Raw genomic sequence first — 16,379 nt, 5'->3', positions numbered from 1 at the left:
GTGATTGAGCCGCCCCTATAAATATCCCCGTATACATAGCTCTGATTTATAGGGATAACTCAATCACTAGCCGCCTCTATAAATGATCCACATATAAAAAGCCTGCAGAACCTTCTTCCTCCTCGGGCCACTCACTTCAACCCGTGAAAGAAAGGTGGGGAGGCCTTGGGCACCTTCCAAAAATTACTCTACTAAGGGGGGAAGATTTTGGTCTCAAATCCTTTAGTGGAGAGGTTGTAGAAGGTAAGAAAATGCTATTCCATATTTTTTGAAGTTTTAATGGTTGGTTAGTGAGTAATTAGAGTTTTGTTTTTCTCTCTCTTCTATGGTGCTTGAGCTATTTATGAAGCAAATTAGATCCAAGTTTTAAATGTACTAGGGTAAATTAAGGAGGGGAACAAGATCATACCTTTATTTGGTCCATGTTTTTTGATTTTAGTGAACAATTAGTTAGTTTTATGGATGTTTCATGTGCATGTGGATCTAGATCTAGGGTTTGGTTTTTTTATTAATTTTGTTTTTATAAATTTATGTTTGATGAAATTGGACTAGGATTTGTATGAAAGATATTGGGTAAAGTACAATTATTGCTAATTGTTGCCTTTAAAATTATTTATTGTAATCAATAAATATGTATTTTAATTATTTATGGATAAATGGGCCATTAATTAATTTTTCTCTACCATGGTGTGTTTGTATGCTTCATGTAATTATATTAGATTTATATTCATATATATCTGAAGTATATACAATTATTCTCAAGTAATTATTACTTTGATTCATTTTTATATATATCTGAATAAGTAGTCCTTTAATGTTTGTTTTGTTGTTGTTGTAGAAGAACTCTTGATGTATGGTTCGTTAAGGTTCAAGGCAGGTTTCCGTGAAGAGGTGGATAAATTTATTGAAGCCGCAAAGAAGCATGCAACGACATTGAAAGAGAATAAGGATACAATTATTTGCCCCTGTAAAGATTGCAAGAACCGTATAGCATGGACAGATGTGACTATCATCAGATCACATTTGATTATGCGAAGATTTGTTGAGGACTACACAGTATGGATTCATCATGGTGAAACGGTTATTGTTAACGACGAGGATGAGGAGGAATACGACGACGAAACCATAGAATCCCTATCCCAATATTCAACAGAGCTTGATGCACGAATAGATTTCAAGTTTGGTAATAAACAAGGTGGTGATGTTGGTAGTTGGGATGATAACGACGAAGGTGGTGCCAATAATGATGGTGGAGCACGTGTCGAGGATGGAGATGATTTGGAGGACATGATTCGAGCCCTTGGATCAGAGATTTTACTAAATAGCCCGAAAGGTCTAGAAAATTTGGAAAAGGTGATAAAAGCATCGAAGAAGACTATGTATGGTGTTGAAAAGGGTTGTCCGACACATTGGACATTGCTACGTTTTGTGCTTGAGCTGTTTATTCTGAAGGCTAAATACGGCTGGTCAGACTGTAGTTTCAATGATCTATTATATCACCTGTCATGGGTGCTGCCACAACCAAACTCAGTTCCCGCCAATACATACCAAACGAAGAAGGTCATAAGTCCATTGACAATGGGGGCTGAAAAAATCCATGCATGCCCCAACCACTGTATACTTTTTTGTGGTGAAACGTTCAAGTCACTGGATAAATGTCTCCGGTGTGGAGCCGGCCGGTACAAGAACAATGACCTTTACGGTGGGGACGAATCCTTCATGGGGAAAAAGAGGAATAAGAAAGGTACAAAAAGGTGGTACAAGAATCTCAGCCCTTAGAGGACACTCCATTAGGCAACGATGCAAAGCAGAGAAGAATTCCTGCCCTGGTAATGTGGTACCTGTCAGTGACCGACCGCTTGAGACGTATCTTCCTAAACCCTAAAAAAGTCGTACACATGACATGGTGGGATGATGAGCGCAAGGTGGATGATGATAAGATTGCATACCCGGCTGATTGTAGTCAGTGGCAAAGGTTTGATGAGAAGTACAAAAAATTCAGCGATGACTAAAGGAATGTACTGTTTGGCTTGAGCACCGATGGAATGAATCTCTTCAATGAGAGGATGAGCGACCACAGCACATGGTCAGTGATCTTGACCATGTACAACATCCCAACATGGTTGTGTCAGAAGAGAAAGTACCTTCTTCTCACTATTCTTATTTCTGGCCCTAAACAACCAGGCATTGATATAGACGTGTTCCTCGAGTCCTTGATGCAAGAAATAGAGAGGCTATGGAGGCATGGGGAGCAGATGTACGATACGTTCTGAAAGGAGGACTTCATATGTAGAGCAATAATATTTGTTACTATCAATGATTATCCTGTGCTGTTTGCTTTGTCTGGACAGATCAAAGGAAAGACGGGATGCTTGGTTTGCTTGGATGGTACTACATGGGTGTACCTAGATGCATCCAAGAAGATAGTTTACCTAAGAAACCGACGCTTCTTAAAGACAAGTCACAAGTACCGCAGTAAAATATTCTTTAGATTTTATGACAACGCCCCGGAGATTAAACCCCCTCCAGAGAGACGTCATAATGGAGAACACGTGTACAGAATGGTGAAAAACATACGCGTCGTCTATGGAAAGAAGAATCCGGATGAGACGAACAGAGATAGAAGCACACCTCATGTCGAAGACGTACCTTTCAAGAAACAATCGATCTTCTTTCAGTATCTGTCTTATTGGCTAGACTTAGAGGTCCCCCATGCCATTGATGCTATGCACATGTAGAAGAATGTCTTTGAGAGTCTCATTGCTACCTTGATGGACACAGGCAAGTCAAAGGATGGTCTGAAAGCACGGAGAGACTATATATTTATGTACGTGTGTAAGACTATATATTTTTATATGTGTGTGAGACTATATTTTATGCATGTGTGTGAAACTACCCTTTACAACATCCAGATGACTCTATTTGAACATCCACTCTATTACTACTAAAACTTTATAAAATCACTTAACACTTTATGAAATAAAGAAATGACCAAAATAAAAGTAGAAGATCTTGATGAGTTATACAACTCTTATATTTATCACCTTTACAGCTGAAATCATTTAGTGTTTGAAAATTAGGTTTGAAGCTGTTATTTTCTGAAATTTAAAATTTGAATTGTTCAAAATTAGTGACAAAGACAGATGACTAGACTTAAATGATAGAGCATGATTTTAGAAAATTTTAGGGAAAAAAACCATCACATTTGAAGTTAGTATGAGAAAGAAAAATTAGTTACAAGTTTCAGCCACAGATTAAAAAGAGAAATCACACTTGTTCATCATTGATTATCATGAACAGTTATGATTTTTCTTTTTAATCTCTGGGTAAAATTTGTAACTAGTATTTCTTCCTCATACTAACTCCAAATATGATGATTTTTTTTCTAAAATTTTCTAAAATCTTGCCCTGTCAAGTTAGTGTGTTGATTTGGTCATTCTTTTCATTTGACAAAGTTTAAGCACTTCAAATTTCTAAATTTAAAAAAATAACAAGTTCGAACAAGATTTTTAACCATTAAATGATTTCAGCTAAAAAAGTGATGAATACCAAAGTTGTATAACTCATCAAGATCTACAACTTTTATTTTGATCATTTCTTTATCTGACAAAGTGATAGTAAACATTGTTCACAAATCAACATGTTTCTCGTATAGTTCATGAAACTATGAGTCTTATGTGAATTTATGAACAATGTTTACTAATACTTTGTCATATGAAGAAGTGACCAAAATAAAAGTTGTAGACAGTGAGGAGTTCAACAACTTTTATGTTCACGACTTTTATTGTTGAAATCATTTAAGGTTTCAAAATCTTGTTTGAAGTTGCCATTTAGTAAAATTCAAAATTTTAACTATTCGAATTTGGTCAAATAAAAATATGATTAAAATAAAATTTGTACATATTGATGAGTTCTACAACTTTGATATTTATGAGTTTTTTATCTGAAATCATTTACTCTTTCAAAATATTGTTTCAAGTTGAAATTGTTTGAATTTTAAAATTTGAATCGTTCAAACAAAGTCACATGACAAGATGACCAAAATAAAAGTTGTACATGTCGATGAGTTATACAACTTTTATGTTTACAATATTTTCATTTTATTTCATTTAATGTCATAAAATTATAGTCGAAGTTTTAAAATTCAAATTTTTAATTTTTGTTTTGTATATTATTTTGGCTACAATTGTTTATATATATATTTCTTCATATATAAAATAATACAAAATATTATATTTGTGCATATACATAATTTTTTTCTATTACTTTGTGTTTTTATGATATAAAAAATATAGAATTTATAATTTAAAAAAAAGAAATTATTTGTAGGGGCGGTTGGATCAGGAACCGCCCCTACAAATGTATTTGTAGGGGCGGCTGGATCAGGAACCGTTCCTACAAATATATTTGTAGGGGCGGCTGGATCAGGAACCGCCCCTACAAATAGTCCTAAGTATAAATAGCAGGGCGCACGGGAGTCAGACTATTTGGGCGCTGTCTTCTTCCTCCGACTCCGTCAGACTGCCCCGCGCGCCTAGGGTTTCCGCCGCCGACCACGCCACCGGTCCCGCGCCTATGCCCACCCACACCCAGCCCCTGGTGTCCCGCACCCGGCCCCTGGCCCCCGATGTCCCGCACCCGGTCCCCGCCACCCGCCCCCCGCGCGCTTAAGATTTTCGCCGCCGGCCACGCCGCCGGTCCCGCGCCCGCACCCGGCCCCCGGCGTCCCGCCCCCGCATGCCGACGACCAGGCTCCCGGCGCCCCGTGCCTGACCCTCGGCTTCCCGCTTGCCGACGACGCACGCTCCCGGCGCCCCGCGCCCGGCCCCCTGCCCCCGCGCACCGACGACACAGGCTGCGGCGAGAAGCAGCTGGAGGATTGCACAGTGGCCAAGTCAGTGATCTCCCGCTCTCTCTCCCTGTGCCTCTCCTTTTCTGGTTTATGGATTAGAAAATAGCAAACAAAGTAGCTATTCTCATGTGATACTGTTATTTAGTTTTGTTGGTTATCATGAGATTGATTGCCTGGGTTGAGTCATCCTGGATTGCACAGTGGGTAGATTTATGGATTAGATAGTAGCAAACAAAGTAGCTATTCTTTTTTTGAACTTTGTTCTGCAATTTCCTGGGTTGAGTCATTCTGGTTCAGTTTCACAAGTTTGGGTTGAGTCATCTTGGTTCAGATTATTCAGGCTGTTGCGATGATATGCAGTGTTTGAAGTGGAAGATCTTTAGGATTGGACTGTAGCAATAAAAACTCTGGCTGTGTGTGTTCATATTGGGCCATAAAATAAAAATGTCATCCTAGTTTAGATTATTCATGCAGCAACCACTGAATTTGTATAGCCGTCGATGTCGGGAGGAGCATGGCATGAGTCTTTGATTCATTAGATAGAGACACGGTGACATACAAAGACTTTATATCGATTCTCAAGACGTATACATATCGACAATCCTCATTAGCTTATATGTTTGTATACATACTTGTAACATTTACTTTTGGATACTAACAAGTTGTATTTGCTAAAATAATTCGAACAGGGCATTTAGGTTCTATGTTACTAATCATCATGGAAGGCATGATTCAGCAAGGAAGAAAAAGCTGGCTATAAAAACACTATGTACGGTAAGTGTAACTTACTTCTTTAGTACTTCGTTACATGGCTGTCAAAAGCATTACTTAACATTTTCATATACAAAACATACAGTGCCCCAAGCAGAGGCCTAGGAGTGTATATTGTGGATACTATATATATGTTCTATGATGAGTAACACCGGTGCCTATAGGAGACACCCCTTAAAGGTAAGTTTGAACCTCTTCACCCGTAGTATAAAAACTTCATACATGGTATGAAATACTAAACCGAAACTTGTTCTCTTGTAGTGGAGAGAAGAGAAAAGAATGAGAAGAGACTCATACAAGGATGACTAACTCTCAGAGCTCGTTGGCGACCTTTGCAACTTCATATTGGACCAGATTGTACACGTCAGAGGCGCCTACCATGACCGAGAGTCTGAGTTAGGTACAAAAATCCTTAGTACCAACACCTTCGTGAGACTAAAAGGCTAGCTCTAGGACGTTGATAACAATGTGTATGGAATTTGTATATTTAATGATGGATTGTATATATTCTTGTGAATTGGACTTGTAATTGTAGTTTATAGAATACTCTTGTGTTTGTAGTCGCGGTCGCGGGGCGTTCGGCAACGCGAACGCGGTTCGGAACGTTGGTCGCGGGGCGTTCGGCAACGCGAACGCGGTTCGAAATGTTGGTCGTGGGATGTTCGGCAACGCGATTTTGAATTATAAATTTGATTTTTTTAGCGGAAAAACGTACTACAATCTAGAACCGCCCCTACAAATACATATTTATAGGGGCGGCTGGTACTATAGTCGCCCCTACAAATCGATTTGTAGGGGCGGCTGGTAATACAAGCCGCCCCTACAAATCAATTTGTAGGGGCGGCCTGGGAACCGTCTCTACAAATGCATGTTTTGTAGAGACCCTTGCGTAGGGACGGCTGGGCAAACCGCCCCTACAAAGAATTACCAGCCGCCCCTAGAAATGCTTTTTGTAGTAGTGCAAGGTTCAATCATATGTATCTGCCTCGGCACAAGGTGCAAAGCATGTGTAGCCCTTCGAAGAAATCATAGACACAAAACTACCTGTATATTATAAACTATTCAAAATGTTTTGATTTTTGTAGAATTCTGAACTTGTAGGATGTTGCACTATGATTTATAATCATTGTTGCAAGTCGCTATTTGCAAACTTATCTTTTTTGCAATGGCTGATCTATATACTATGGCTGTTTTTTATTTTATGAATGATTTATATGTACACGATGATTGGACAAAATTGTTGGCCCTGTTTATTTCGTTAGAATTTGGTTTATGCTGATGCTTATGCTGATTTGTTGTGAGAGAAAAACATTGTTCGTTGGCTAAAAAGTAGTGCTGAAGTAGTTCATGCGAGGAGTGTATGCAAATTTTTGTATTTTTAGCAGACACAAAACACAAAAAAATGAAAAGAGGCCCATCTTATGTAAATCTAACAGCATGTACTCCGCTACCAACACGCTGAGCTGGTCCCGATATCGCTCATGCACGGCACGCTTTTGCGCTGCGAGCATGGCAGAAAGCAATTAAGAATGTCCCAGTACAGCAACAGCAACGGCGCCCGGGGAGCCATGTGGTTAGGCCTGGTTTAGTTTTAAAAATTTTTCAACTCAAATTATCACAGTGAATTTTGCGATATATGCATTGAGTATTAAATATAGACGAAAAAAAACTAATTGCACAGTTTGGTTGGAAATCACGAGACGAATGTTTTAAAAATAATTAGTCTATAATTAGTCATAAGTGCTACAGTAACTAACATGTGCTAATGATGAATTAATTAGACTTAATAAATTCGTCTCGCAGTTTCCAGACGAGCTATGTAATTAGTTTTTTTATTAGTATCCGAAAACCCCTTCCATCATTTCTAAAACATCCGATATGATATCCAAAAAATTTTTATTTCACGAACTAAACACAGCCTAAACAAAAACAAGCGTGGCTGCGTGGGGTCACGACTGACGACAAAGCAAATCTCAAATCCCTCCCTCGCGCATCACTGGCCAGTAAATGTAAATTGTCGTTGTCCCTGACACGCATGTCGCCAACCACCGTAGAATTTTGTGGCCCGGCCACTCCACTTTCTTCGTTACCAACTTTTTGGACCTCGAGGCGATGTCCCACGGACAGCACCAGCTCTCGGCGGGATTCCGCGTGACAAATCCATGTGAAACAAATGCGATTGGTCATTCCATCGATGTGATTTTATTTTAACTTGTACGAAGTTCTTTTTTTTTCTTTCGAAAGAGGGCTGGTTTTTCTTAGAAGGCAGTGATACGGCAACGTCCTATATAGCTAGCCTGCCCCATCCTTAGAAGGGAAAGGATGACAACTTATCGTGTAATGCAGGTTGGCTACTAGCTACTACTGGCTCTTCACCAAATAAGACGTCTTTGTCCTGCCGCGATCTAGTTTTGTCAACTCCGCGTAAGAGAAGTTACTTACGTATTTTTATCGTGATTTTTAATCTAGTAGTGTCGGTAGTTTTGTGACCGACAATGATTTTAGCATATAATGCATGCAAATATAGATGATATTTATACTGGTTTAAGCATAACCTACATCTAGTGTATGCACTATGCAGACGTATTATTTGTTCGTCATGAGGTGATGTCGTGATAAGGCTGTGGTCTCATGACACCTAAATTCATTTCGCATTCATTTCATCTCGTGGCGAAAGGAGATTAAAAAAAGGGGAATTGCTATATTAGGTGTATGTTTTAGTGTAATACCACACATGGTATGCAAGTGTATATTTGACCGATCACTTCATACGTGTATATTGTTGTATGACTTCATACAACATACTTCAGATCATTACACCATGTGATTCTAACTTAATATTTCGACTCTCCGCACATCTAGCTATTTCTGTATGTCCGTATATTTCGATCTCGTTTTTAATCCTAGCTTGTCCGAACCAATCTCGTTTTTAATCCTACCTTCTCCTAATCTGATCTCATTTCCACAAAAAAAAATGAAACGGAAACGGAAAAGAATTTTCCTGCCCATTTTCATTTGTTTTCATCCCAAGGCTTCTTTGGATGTAGGAAAATTTCATATTTTCTGCGTTTTATCTGCAAAAATGAACTTATTCCCGTAGAATTCTTGTACAAAGCTTCTTGTAACACCGTAAGGTCCAAAGCTCAAAAGTCACCAACAAAAGGTAGACACCCATTTTAATCATTAAAATGGCCTCTCCCCGGACCCCCTTGACACCCCAGCTCTGCTCCAAAGCTTCAGCTTCAAGCATTAGCAATAGCAACCTCCTCCTGTCTTCCACCACCTCCTTCTCCTCCTCCTCCTCACCTGGAGTTGTAGCAAGCAGCAACACAGCATAGCAGAGCGGAGTGGAGTGGAACAGGGAGCTGGGCAGGGGAGCCCCAACCGCCAGCCCCGCCGCGGCCATGCGTTTCACGGTGCTGCTCCTCCTCGTGGCCCTGCTCTGCTTCGGCGGCGGCCGTGCGGCGGCGTCCACAGACTTCAACTTCCCGGCGGTGTTCAACTTCGGGGACTCCAACTCCGACACCGGCGGCCGCGTGGCCGCCGGCTTCGAGTCCATCTTCCCGCCCTACGGCTCCACCTTCTTCGGCGGGCCGGCCGGTCGCTTCTGCGACGGCCGCCTCATCATCGACTTCCTCAGTACGCCCGCCTCTCGCTCCCTCTACCTCCTCAGACTCCATCTTGTTGAATTCACCCGTTAGTACTTAGTACACCAACTGCTACCGCCTGCACTGCGCCCCGAGATAGATGATCAGGTTGTATTCTCCATGAATTACGCTTGCGCGAGTATAATCGTTCTGCGGCATGGGTTCTTCAAGCTGCCTTGTTGATGTTCAGTTCTTGGCGCCCACCTGGTGTTGCAACAAGAAATCGGTCCATGTGGTATTGCCTGTCTTTGATTCTTGAAGACATCTTGTCCAGTTCGTGCGGGCGGTTGTTGGGAAAAAGGGCGATGGTCTGTGGCCGGACAGGTCACAGGACAAATACGCCCGTGTGGTGCAGTGGTGGTTAGGCAGTGGAGATTTGAGGCATCATTGCAACTTTGCAAATGGTCCTTGTCTCCCTGGTGGTTGTATGCTCTGTTCTAACACCCGTTGAGAAACTGTGTTGGGTGTATGTGGTCCAGTCCTGCTCGTCGCGGCATTTTCGTGGGATTTTGTAGATCTGCAGGAAAGTGAGCGCCGCTTCTCGATGGAATTCTTAGCACTTAGTGTGAATTACTGTTTGTATTTGCTTAGTTTCTGGTGAGATTGTGTTTGCCATAGGCCACCTTCTTTCCTGGGTCTACTGATTGATCCCTCCCAGCCCCATGTGCTTGCATTTAAGCAACTTGACAAGGACTATGGCTCACAGCTGCTTTAGATTCTGGTGAAATCAATGAGAAGCTGTGGGGGTCCGAAGGAGTAACTACGAAGCAAGGAATCTGATTGTGCAGATTTGTTGTAAAGAATTACAGAAATGACATACAAAGTGATTTTTATTTTAGACAGAGCATCAAAAGGTTGAGTTGTTGGCCACTGCAATGTGCAGTGCAGTACTGCAGTTTCTATTTGATTGGCTCAAAAGTCAAAACAAACTTTTGCAGAGGCCTATACCTGACAAACATAGCAACTTTGTAGCATTTGAGTTTGCTGAGAGCCAAGTTTTCACCTCTCCCTTTTTTGTCACATAGAATTTGTTGTCTATTCTCTCATTCTTATCTCATAAACTTATTCGTGCAGTGGAGGCAATGGATATGCCACTCCTCAATGCGTATTTGGATTCTCTTGGTACACCAAGCTTTCGGACCGGTGTTAATTTTGCTCAAGCTGGATGTTCAATCACACCAGCAAAGCCAACATCAGTCAGCCCATTTTCATTTGGTCTCCAGATTAAGCAATTCTTTGCCTTCAAGGATAAAGTTACTAAGCTCCTGTCTAAAGGTATAGAAGTTTGCTGTTTAGGCCTCACCTTCTAAAGTTGTGGGTTACCAAGCAAGATAGGAATATCATCTTGGCTATCCCATAAGCATAAGTGCATAACCTTCTCAGCAAAGCAATGGGCATCATCGTTGTAAATAAGAAGACATAATATAGAGTAATTTACAAAGAAGGCTAGCTCATTGCTTCTGCAATTGATAACCAACCAAAGCCTTTTAAATTCAACAATTGAAACTGCAGAGTTATGTTGGTGAAGTGACTTTATTTTACTTGTGCAGGAGATGTGTACAGGAAATATATTCCTCAGGAAGATTACTTTTCAGAGGGACTCTACATGTTTGATATTGGGCAAAATGATCTTGCTGGTGAATTCTATTCAAAAACGGAGGACCAAGTCATTGCATCCATTCCAACTATTTTGTTGGAATTTGAAAATGGTCTCAAGGTTTGTAAAAATATAGCACTTTTATCCTTGCAGATTTCTATGACCCTTTCTCCGAAGCTGTTACTAATGCACAGGGATCAGGTTCTGATGTAATTCAATTAGGACTCAAATTCAGCAATTTCATTATTTCTATACTCTTCTTCCGATATGCTGTCTTGGGTAAGATGGTACTTCACACCTAACTCATTTTCTTTGTTCCTTATTTCAGAAACTATATGACCAAGGTGCTAGGAAATTCTGGATTCACAACACAGGTCCCCTCGGCTGCTTACCTCAAAACATAGCCTTGTTTGGCAAAGACCCATCCCAATTGGATGAGCTTCACTGTGTAGCAAAGCACAACCGTGCCGCAAAACTTTTCAACTTACAGCTGCATGCACTTTGCACAAAGTTGAGAGGAGAATTCGCTGGAACCAGCATCACTTATGTGGACATCCACACAATCAAATACAGCCTGATCGCCAACTACTCTCGATATGGTATGTAGCATACAGTTTCCATTTCGTGTGATTATCATGCATCCAGATCATTTAAGATTTGTCGGCATATTGTGGCACTACTACGAAAAGATGATCTTGACTCTCGAGTGTTATGCTTGCTTTGAAGAGCAGTCTTATAAACTTATAATGAAGCAGCACCATCAATCCTGAACAAGTGCTTGCAACAATAAACCCCACTAATACAGGTGGGAAAACAAAGATGCTTTAGTTTTGTGGGCATTCTGGATCACTCTGCTTACATGTATGCCATTGATTTTTATGCTGTGGATTGTGACATCTCACTCGAATGTTAGTGCTGTAGACCTGTTCTGTGGATTGCGGAATTTCATTCGAATGTTAGTGTTTTAGGCCTGTTGCTGGCTCATCAGGAAATTAAAGCAATCTTTTCTGCGTGTGAACAATAACTGAAGAAGCAACTCTAACATCCACTTTTGTTTTTGGACAGGGTTCGAGCATGACACTCAAGCATGCTGTGGATATGGAGGTCCACCCCTGAACTATGATGGTAACGTACCATGTGGACAGACAGTGTCTTTGAATGGTAAGCTGGTAACTGCAAAAGGGTGCAGTGACAGTACTGAATTCGTCAATTGGGATGGGATACACTACACAGAAGCTGCAAACTTCCATATTGCATCGCAGATCCTGACCGGGAAATACTCTGATCCTCCGTTTCTGGATAAGATGCCATTTGTCATAAAACCTAGATTCTGATTAGCATACACTTACATTTTTCCCCTTTACTCAACCACTTTAACAGCATTGGTTGCAGATACGATGTATTTATTACTTGTCAATAACCATATATAGCTTGATGTCAAAAAATAAAATCATATATGGCTTGGTTTCAATTGCCTATAGCTTCTTGTGCCCATTTTTTATGATTACATGGCATTATCCAAGTTGAATAGTAAGGGCCTGTTTGTTTGGGCTTCTCGAGACCTTATTTTGGACATCAGCTTTTAGACTTTTCAAAAACTAAAAAGCTCTTGAAAGCCAAAAGCCAGAAGGTCACTGTAGTGAGCTTTTGGTCTTTTAGCTTAAGAGAGCTGTTCGACTTTTAAACATTCAAAAGGCTAGTATTCTAAAAGTGACCAAAAGCTCAAAACAAACATGTCCTAAGAGTTCCACGTTGTAACCAATGCTGAGCCACAGAGGTAATAACTTAACTGCGGCGATGAATTGCTGTCGATTTTCACATAATGAACCCAGTATAATAAAAGCATAATAATATGCTACCACAAGAAAAATTAACCGGCACGGGTGTGCACTTGTATTAATCATTCTCTGTTCACTTCTAAGAATTCCAACAGAAGAAGCTCAACCTGGGAGATGGAAAATCCTCTTCAGTATAACATTTACTGTACAGCACGCTATGGTTCACTCACTTCTTGGACACGTAGGCGTAGTACTGCGCCATGGGCACGACGAAGGCGATGACGAGCAGGCCGCCGACGACCAGCGTGAACTGCCCGCGCTTCTCCTCCGTCTCCTCCTTGGTCTTGAAGTTGGAGTCACGCTTATTCTCCTTGAACGACGGGCCCCCGGTGTCCGGTAGCCCGTCGATCGCCGCCGCTAGCCGCTTCGCCGTGCTGAAGATCGCTTCGTTGTACTTCTCGTCGGTCGCGAGCACTGCAGCAAAGCCAGCAAACAATTGCAAGTTAGGATCGGAGGCCCGTCTCGATTCGACGGCGATCGAGGGTGGCTTGGCCTTAGCTACATACCTGGGAGGTTCTCAGACACGGTGGCGTCGAGAATCTGGTCGCCGACGGCCTGGATGAAGGCGGGGCCCCCGGTGACGGCGCCCTCCTTCTGGCTGGTGACGAGCACGACGATGCCCTTGTTGCTGCCCTCCTCAATCGTGGGGTACCACTTCTCCAGGACTTGGTCCGCGTACTCGAACGCGTCAGCTTTGCTCTGCGACACTCTTGATTCATGGGTCAGTGATCAGTCTAGCAAACGACACGTACGGCCGGGGCGGCGTACGTACCGTGAGCTTGCGGACGGTGATGAAGTTGAGGCGGATGTTCTTGCGGGCCTCGAGGTCGCGGGCCAGCCGCTTGACGTCGGACTTGGTGACGCGGCTCAGCACGCCGGCGTCGTCCACCACGTACGAGTCCACGGGGGGGCCGTCGTTCAGCACGTCGAACTCCGACGCCACCGCCGGCGCGGGCGCCGGGGCCAGGCTGATGGCCAGCGACAGCGCGGCCACCGCCAGGCCGTGGTGCAGGAACGACATCCAGCTCCTGCCGACGACGACGCCGTCTCCATGGGAGGAGGCAGCGACGACGGCGCCGGCCTGTGGCCTCCTGAGCGCGCAGGAGACGACGGTGGACCTGGACGAGACGCTAGCGGTCAGAGACGGTCTCCTGGAGCCACGGAGTGATGGCGTGAACAATGTGGAGGGGGAGAGGAGGGTCTCCATTGCTGCCGCGGGGAGCTCGGGGAAGGAGGGGAGGAATCACGTTCGCATCGTGAGGGCACAGATCACTGGAGGTCTGGAGCTTCTGCTGCGCTCGTCTGGTCTGGATTGTGATTGGGTGGCTGGGATTCTGGAGCCGGATAAGGTGCCGTGCCAGTGTGGACAGCGCTTGTTCTGGTTGTGACAACTCATGAGTCATGACTATGTCCACGTGTCAGGCTAATGCACTCCGGCGTTCACTAACTAAGGGCGTCCACAATGTATTTAACCGAACTCGGCATCGGCAAGAGCGTGGACCCAAGAAACTGGCGGAAGGAGTGATCCATCGATCGCACAATGTTTGATCCGGAAATAAGTAGGCCCTAACGCATGGAAAACAGTAACGTCATGGGGAGAGAATGAAAAGAGGTGTATGGGCCTGTTCGCTTGAACTTATCAGCCGGCTTATCAGTATTTTTCTCTCACAACAAAATAGTTTCAGTCGGCTTATCAGCACTCTTTAATACCAGCCGAACAGACTATTAGTTTCTAGGGACTAACTTCTCTATCACATCAAATATTTGATACTAATTAGGAGTATTAACAAAGGCTAATTGGTGAGACGAATTTATTAAGTCTAATTAGTCTGTGGTTAGCGAATGTGATGCTACAGTAAACATATGTTAATCATAAAATAATTATGCTTAATAAACTCGTCTCGTAAATTAGTCATGACTTATGTATTAGTTTTATAATTAGCTCATGTTTAATCCTCTTAATTGACATATAAACATTCGACGTGGCAGGAAAAAAAAAATAGTTCTGAGATCGCCCCAGAGTGCTTCTTGCCGTAGCAAATTTGTTTATTCCTTCTTACCACCCATTGCGGAGGCCCTAATAGTAGGTGGTTAAATTGTTGTACTAAGAGCAGCCATAATATTACAAAAAGTGACATAGAGTATAAGCCAACGAAAGTAGTCCTTATGTGTGTCAATTTATAAAGTGTTCTATATAGATGTCCGAACTAAAGTAGTCCATATGCGTATTGATGAAATATACTACTTTCTTTCTTCCCCTCCGCTCGCTACCACACGTGTCATGCTCCACGCGAGCTCATCGAGCATCAGATCCATAGCAACGTGATTGGCAAGAGGACTGACGACGAGACCGACGTGGAGGTCACCATCGGTGATGGCGGAGGGGCCTCGAGACTAACCTCCCATCGACGATGGACGTCCAGCTCAAAGAACACGATAGCTGCCCGCGCACAGCAACTTCACGGCCCCGGTAGTCAAATTGCGCAGCGAGGTTGTCGCCCCGGCCATCGACGCAGCAAGGTCACCGACCCCAGACGTCCGTGCGTAACGAGGGCCGTCACCAAGGGCGTGTTTGCAAGGGTGGCCCGTGGGCCTGGCTGCGCCCCCGGGAGCCCATTCTGGTGTTTGGTGGCGTTTTCTCCTCCCTCAGCCTGGCCCACGCGGTGCAAATTCTACTCTCTCTCATGGCCCTCAGGAAACGGTGAAATCGGTCGTTTTTTGGGAGCCTGGCCCGATGGAGCGACGAGCGAGTCATTGGGGGCGATTTGGATCACCTCCTGCCTCTCACCTTGACAGATTGCATTCAATTTTACAAGCACAACAAACACAATCTCAATCGAGCTCGGCTCTGTCGAGCCACGATGACAAACACGAGCACTTGCACCATTTGGACCGGACTAAGGGTGGCCAGGCCATGGCCAGCCGGCCAGGCCGGCGAGGTACACCCTCGCAAACGCGCCCCAAATGTCTCCGGTCTCTCCCATCTGGATAGAAGAAGGCTGATTCGGGTGGGTGGGGCGGGGGGTACAACGATCCAAGACGAGTTCTATCGATTCTGGGTGAAAGTAGGCTGATCTGGGCGAGGATAATGGCGCCGAGGGAGGGACGCGGGCATAGAGCTGGTGCTGGTTCGTATTTGACTTATAAATCATGCCTTATCAGTCAATAAATAGTATTTTTCTCTTACACTAAATAAATCAATAGTACTTTCAGTCATGGCTTATAAGCCAAATAAACCCAAACGAACAGGACGGAGAACTATCAATCTTGCTTTCAACAGCTTACCGTCAGGATAGTAATGAGCTCTGAGCACCCTAGCACATAGGAATTCTGGTTCGCCGAGAAGTCTTCAAATTTACTTCGCTAACATCGCCAAGTTGAAAAACTGCAAGTCTCTAAACCCCATATCTCATTTTCCCCTTCGGTATACATAGCTTCTATCATTTTTGCCAATGAATCATCTTATAATCATTGGGGCTGTTCGCTGGTCTTAAGAAACCAGCCAGCTGGCCCCTCACACGGTACTATTCATCCATCCAGCCAAACAGTGTTTCTCTCTCACACAACCAGCCAGTTTCAGCCAAGATTCTGCCAGCCGAACGGGCCATTATTATCACCCACCAGTACTGCGATGTAGCGTTTGTAACCTTTGCAAATGTTTTTTTAAATTTTAA

General features: G+C 43.2%; 3 protein-coding genes across 3 annotated transcripts; 1 reads left to right on the top strand and 2 right to left on the bottom strand.

Moving 5' to 3' along the window:
- Positions 1-4,573: 4,573 nt before the first annotated feature.
- Positions 4,574-9,029, bottom strand: LOC136515703 (uncharacterized). The gene is made up of 2 exons (XM_066509224.1): positions 8,795-9,029; positions 4,574-4,935 (listed from the first exon to the last, which is right to left on the bottom strand). Exons 1-2 carry the CDS (start codon positions 9,027-9,029, stop codon positions 4,574-4,576), a joined length of 597 nt encoding a protein of 198 aa, XP_066365321.1.
- On the top strand, positions 8,836-12,338 carry LOC136517310 (GDSL esterase/lipase At1g54790-like). Its single transcript, XM_066510860.1, has 5 exons — positions 8,836-9,262; positions 10,345-10,545; positions 10,821-10,987; positions 11,196-11,466; positions 11,933-12,338. Exons 1-5 carry the CDS (start codon positions 9,028-9,030, stop codon positions 12,199-12,201), a joined length of 1,143 nt encoding a protein of 380 aa, XP_066366957.1. The 5' UTR covers positions 8,836-9,027; the 3' UTR covers positions 12,202-12,338.
- A 395-nt stretch (positions 12,339-12,733) lies between these two features.
- On the bottom strand, positions 12,734-14,019 carry LOC136517165 (UPF0603 protein OsI_019212, chloroplastic-like). The gene is made up of 3 exons (XM_066510688.1): positions 13,478-14,019; positions 13,212-13,404; positions 12,734-13,119 (listed from the first exon to the last, which is right to left on the bottom strand). Exons 1-3 carry the CDS (start codon positions 13,910-13,912, stop codon positions 12,872-12,874), a joined length of 876 nt encoding a protein of 291 aa, XP_066366785.1. The 5' UTR covers positions 13,913-14,019; the 3' UTR covers positions 12,734-12,871.
- Positions 14,020-16,379: the final 2,360 nt, after the last annotated feature.

The sequence above is a fragment of the Miscanthus floridulus genome, chromosome 17 (assembly GCF_019320115.1).
Source record: "Miscanthus floridulus cultivar M001 chromosome 17, ASM1932011v1, whole genome shotgun sequence".
In the NCBI taxonomy this organism is placed as follows: Eukaryota; Viridiplantae; Streptophyta; class Magnoliopsida; order Poales; family Poaceae; genus Miscanthus; species Miscanthus floridulus.
Note: the sequence above shows the minus strand (reverse complement) of the source record. Positions and strands in the feature narration are given on the sequence as shown.

Bases quoted from the DNA above. Each gene is read 5' to 3' on its own strand.
- LOC136517310 (XM_066510860.1), top strand. From the start codon at position 9,028: ATGCGTTTCACGGTGCTGCTCCTCCTCGTGGCCCTGCTCTGCTTCGGC. The intron at 10,546-10,820 runs GTATAGAAGTTT...TTACTTGTGCAG, and splicing joins TACTAAGCTCCTGTCTAAAG to GAGATGTGTACAGGAAATAT. The intron at 10,988-11,195 runs GTTTGTAAAAAT...TCCTTATTTCAG, and splicing joins AATTTGAAAATGGTCTCAAG to AAACTATATGACCAAGGTGC.
- LOC136515703 (XM_066509224.1), bottom strand. From the start codon at position 9,029: ATGGCCGCGGCGGGGCTGGCGGTTGGGGCTCCCCTGCCCAGCTCCCTG. The intron at 4,936-8,794 runs GTGTCTACCTTT...TCCATAAACCAG, and splicing joins CATTTTAATGATTAAAATGG to AAAAGGAGAGGCACAGGGAG.
- LOC136517165 (XM_066510688.1), bottom strand. From the start codon at position 13,912: ATGGAGACCCTCCTCTCCCCCTCCACATTGTTCACGCCATCACTCCGT. The intron at 13,405-13,477 runs GTACGTACGCCG...AGAGTGTCGCAG, and splicing joins TCACCGTCCGCAAGCTCACG to AGCAAAGCTGACGCGTTCGA. The intron at 13,120-13,211 runs GTATGTAGCTAA...GCTTTGCTGCAG, and splicing joins CGTGTCTGAGAACCTCCCAG to TGCTCGCGACCGACGAGAAG.